The sequence below is a fragment of the Oryzias melastigma genome, unplaced genomic scaffold, assembly GCF_002922805.2.
Source record: "Oryzias melastigma strain HK-1 unplaced genomic scaffold, ASM292280v2 sc00205, whole genome shotgun sequence".
Classification (NCBI taxonomy): domain Eukaryota; kingdom Metazoa; phylum Chordata; class Actinopteri; order Beloniformes; family Adrianichthyidae; genus Oryzias; species Oryzias melastigma.
Genome location: NW_023416881.1, coordinates 428591 through 432453, shown reverse-complemented (window position 1 = coordinate 432453; position 3863 = coordinate 428591). Strand labels below are relative to the sequence as shown.

General features: G+C 36.1%; 1 protein-coding gene across 2 annotated transcripts in view; it reads left to right on the top strand.

The window, feature by feature from the left end:
• The first annotated feature begins 946 nt into the window (after nt 1-946).
• Nucleotides 947-3863, top strand: part of emc2 (ER membrane protein complex subunit 2) — a 37915-nt gene continuing 34998 nt past the window's right edge. The window contains exons 1-2 of one of the 2 annotated variants that reach the window (XM_024264163.1): nt 947-1042; nt 1496-1609. In XM_024264163.1, the coding sequence (XP_024119931.1) occupies nt 994-1042; nt 1496-1609 (163 nt within the window). In that variant the 5' untranslated portion in view covers nt 947-993. Of the gene's footprint in view, nt 1043-1248; nt 1399-1495; nt 1610-3863 lie in introns of those variants that run through there. The other variant, XM_036210732.1, reaches the window with a different exon arrangement.

The following is a 3863-nucleotide window of genomic DNA, read 5'->3' as shown; positions in this document are numbered from 1 at the left end:
TTGATATCTGGAACATCCATTTTCCATCCATTTTCCTGACCGCTTTGTCCCTTTCGGGGTCGCGGGGGTGCCGGAGCCTAACCCGGCTACTGATGGGCGAAGGCGGGGTACACCCTGGACAGGTCGCCAGTCTGTCGCAGGGCCTCAATCACACACCCATTCACTCTCACATCCACACCTAGGAGCAATTTAGAGTCACCAATTAACCTATGAAGCATGTTTTTGGACGGTGGGAGGAAGCCGGAGTCCCCGGTGAAAACCCACGCATGCACGGGGAGAACATGCAAACTCCACACAGAAAGGTCCCAGCCGGGATTCGAACCGGGGCCTTCTCGCTGTGAGGCAAGAGCGCTAACCACTGCGCCACCGTGCAGCCCTTATCTGGAACATATTGATTCCAATAAGTTAATATATATGGGAAAAGATACAGGACTTTTGGAACAATCTGCATATTTTTAGAACCACACCCATAAAAGAAACAGATTTTCTCTACAGGTGACTCAGCTGGATCAGATATTGTAATTTTATTAGGAATGAAATGATCAGTTTTCTTAAATACCATTAATATTCCTGAGGGTATAGAATTCTGCACCATTGAAATCTCTTGTAAACTAGCAGGTAAATTATATTGTGATAAGAATTTGCTTTAGTTTAGAAGCTGCCCCTCCCTACTGTTTCTTAACATTATAGTTACAATTAAAAATTAAATTAAATAACCCAAAACGGGAGAAAAACTGAAATGTTACAATATTCCAGATAAGTGGGGTTCTTGAGAACATTTTTGGCCCAATTAATTTTAAAGGTATTATCGAGATTGTTGAAATCTTGAAAATGGAGTCCACCTGATTCATAGTCATTCATAATAACAGATTTTATCATGTAATTCGTTCGATTTTTCCACATAAAATTAAAAAGTGTGCGGTCAATCCAAACATAACTTTGCTGCGTCCTCAGGGAGCACGTTGATGACGTCAGACGTGCGTCCGCTGTCATATGGGAAACATGGCGTCTGTGTCAGAAATGTACGATGTGGGCTGGGAGGGTAAGTAAATGTGGAAAATGTCCCTTTTTACCCTTTTGTTCGTGCGTTGTGAAATAAAGCGTGGAGCTCCAGAGTATTCTTGTGGATATGTAGAGGTGTAGCTGTCTCCTTTGAGTCACGCGAGAGGCGCAGTGAGCGTTCAAACAACTCGGCTAATGCTCGTTAGCTCCGTCTGCTAGCTGGAGCTTTTGTGGGTCTCGTTGCTCAATGCGACATTTTTCTGAACAACATAACGCCTCTCAGTTCTTGCAAAACCATATTATTAGTCATATTATCCGTGACCTCTAACTGTCATCTCATATTATCTGGACTTTAACCGTGGACGGAGTGCTATCATTCGAGTGTAATGTCTAAAAGTCAGTTTAATGTAGTTCAAGTTTGTATTATACTGTACGTTTAAATGGAATATGTAAATCAAACGATGTTGATCTGTAGATCTGGATTTGTTCACAGAGATGCGAGACAAGCTACGCAAATGGAGAGAAGACAACCGCAGGAACAGTGAGCAAATAGTGGATGTTGGGGAAGAGCTCATCAGTGAGCATGCTTCGAAACTTGGAGATGACAGTAAGTTTGCTGTCACACTTAACAGATCGAGAATTCATAACAAGTTATACTTTTAAGCATGTTTTGTTGATATTTGTCTCATTAAAGTTATGTTTTTGACATGCATAAACATAGTGAATATAATGTTACCACCTTCACCTCATAAGATGCCAAAGTGCTATTTCAAATATAAAACTTTAAAACTATAAAACTTTTTTCACCACTAAACCTATTTACATGGAATCAAAAATCTAGGAGATATAATTAGATTCTTATGTCAACTTGCTTTCAGTGTAGAAAGTAGAAAATTCAACCTCTGGTTTAGGTGTTTTGGTCAGTCCATTGTTAATGTAAATTAAACTAAAACTTCCTGTTATTGTTTTTGACACATTGCAAGTCCTTACTGTACAGATGTCCTGATGTAGGGTCATGAAGGTTGTAATGTACTGCTGCTGTTATTTCATTCATTATTCATAAAGAGACAATTATTATTGGCTTCAACATTGAACATTTTGGCTGAATCCAAATTTCTCATGTATTTATTGACTTAACAAATACCTGCTGAAAGATATCAGAATATTAGGAAGCAAACTAAGTTTAATAATCAATGAATCAATATTCTCTTATCTTATTGCTACAAGTATCTGGTAAAGGGAATCCGATTATGCTGTTGATATGAACATTTGAATAGTTTGATGACTCCAAAAATAAATGATTTTTTTTCTGTGCATCTAACCAGGCCAATTAAAACACAATCAGTGGTACTGGTAAATTGATTAGGTTAATTTTATTAACCTAATCATTGGGGCTGTTTGCTAAGTTATATTTTTTAAACCAGAGATGCACATCTCCATCCCTTTAGGGGTGGCTTTCCTGCAGTTGATTTTGATTAAAAAAAAAACAAAAAAAACAGATCATACAAACACTAATAGATTTATTCAGTCTGAAGAGAAAAAGATCAGACATTCACTTCACACACGGAGTCCTGGTAAATCAGGTTGATAAAATGAATGCTTAGTTTAGAGACGGTTGAGCAATCCGTGTTTTTTTTTTTGTTTTTTTTTATCAAGCCTGTCCTTTTTGTACGGCTGGACACCAGTCCTCTCACTTTTCACATTTGGTGAAATTGTGTTCATGTTATTTGTGGTGGGTATAGATAAAACCCCAACCCCAACATTGTAGTGCTGATTAAAACGTGATGAGTTTTTGGATATTTGAAGGTGATAATATTGTGCAAGTGGTGCTAGCACTGACCATTAGTTCAGAATGATTGGAATTAATCTAGAAATAACAGTTTGTTAGGTTAAAATGTGTACATTTCCAAACTTTTCCCCACAAACTTTGCAAAAGTTTTCCTTTTGTTGTCATAGCTTTTTCAAATAAAAAGTCAGGTGTTTTGAATTGAACTTTATGTATCTCAAAGGGAGAAACTCATTCGTCATAACAACTCAAAGTAAAAAGTATAAGTGATAATACAACTACAGCTCACTAAAAATCAGAACAGACAAACTTATAAATAATTAGGTAGATAAATAACTGCAATTTTTGATGATCTGGTCATAGGGAGGAGTTGTGGGAATGAATGACTTTGTGCTAACGCTCATTTTTACACTTGTGAGGGTGTCTGAGTTTAGTAGCTTTATGATCTAATCAGAGACATCAGTTTATCAAAATGAAGGCCTGGCCCGCAAAGAATCCAGTCAGTCTTGTGTTTTAACCCTCTCAGGGCCAAATTAAGTTTTAGTAACAGAAAAATGTGATATTTGGGTAAAATTATCACATGGGGTAGTAATAGGTAGTAGTGTTGGGCGATATGGAAAAAATTGTATATCACAATATAAATAATTTCATATCACAATAATGTTATATATCATTGTATACCAAAATAAAGTACATTTTCATTTATTTTCTGAACAAAATTGACAAAAATGTCATTACTTACTTTTCTCTGACTTTATTTTTTCAATTAACACGTAACTGAATTGTCACAAATGAGAAATATTTTTTTTAAAGAGGACAACAGTTTCAAGTTTCTCAGTTGGAAAATATGGTTTTGCACAAAAGTTCAGCAATAAAAATAACCAAAATTAAGAACAATAGAAGAAAAATGGCTCAATAAACACTTTTTTGTCACCCACACGATATGTATATCCCGCACTAATCGGTAGTAAGCATTTAGCTGTTAAAAATCTGCCCTGAGATGGTTAATGAAATTGAGCTCAGCCTAATTTTGGAACTGATTTTATGTGAATTAAAAAAAAAAAAAAAAAAAAAA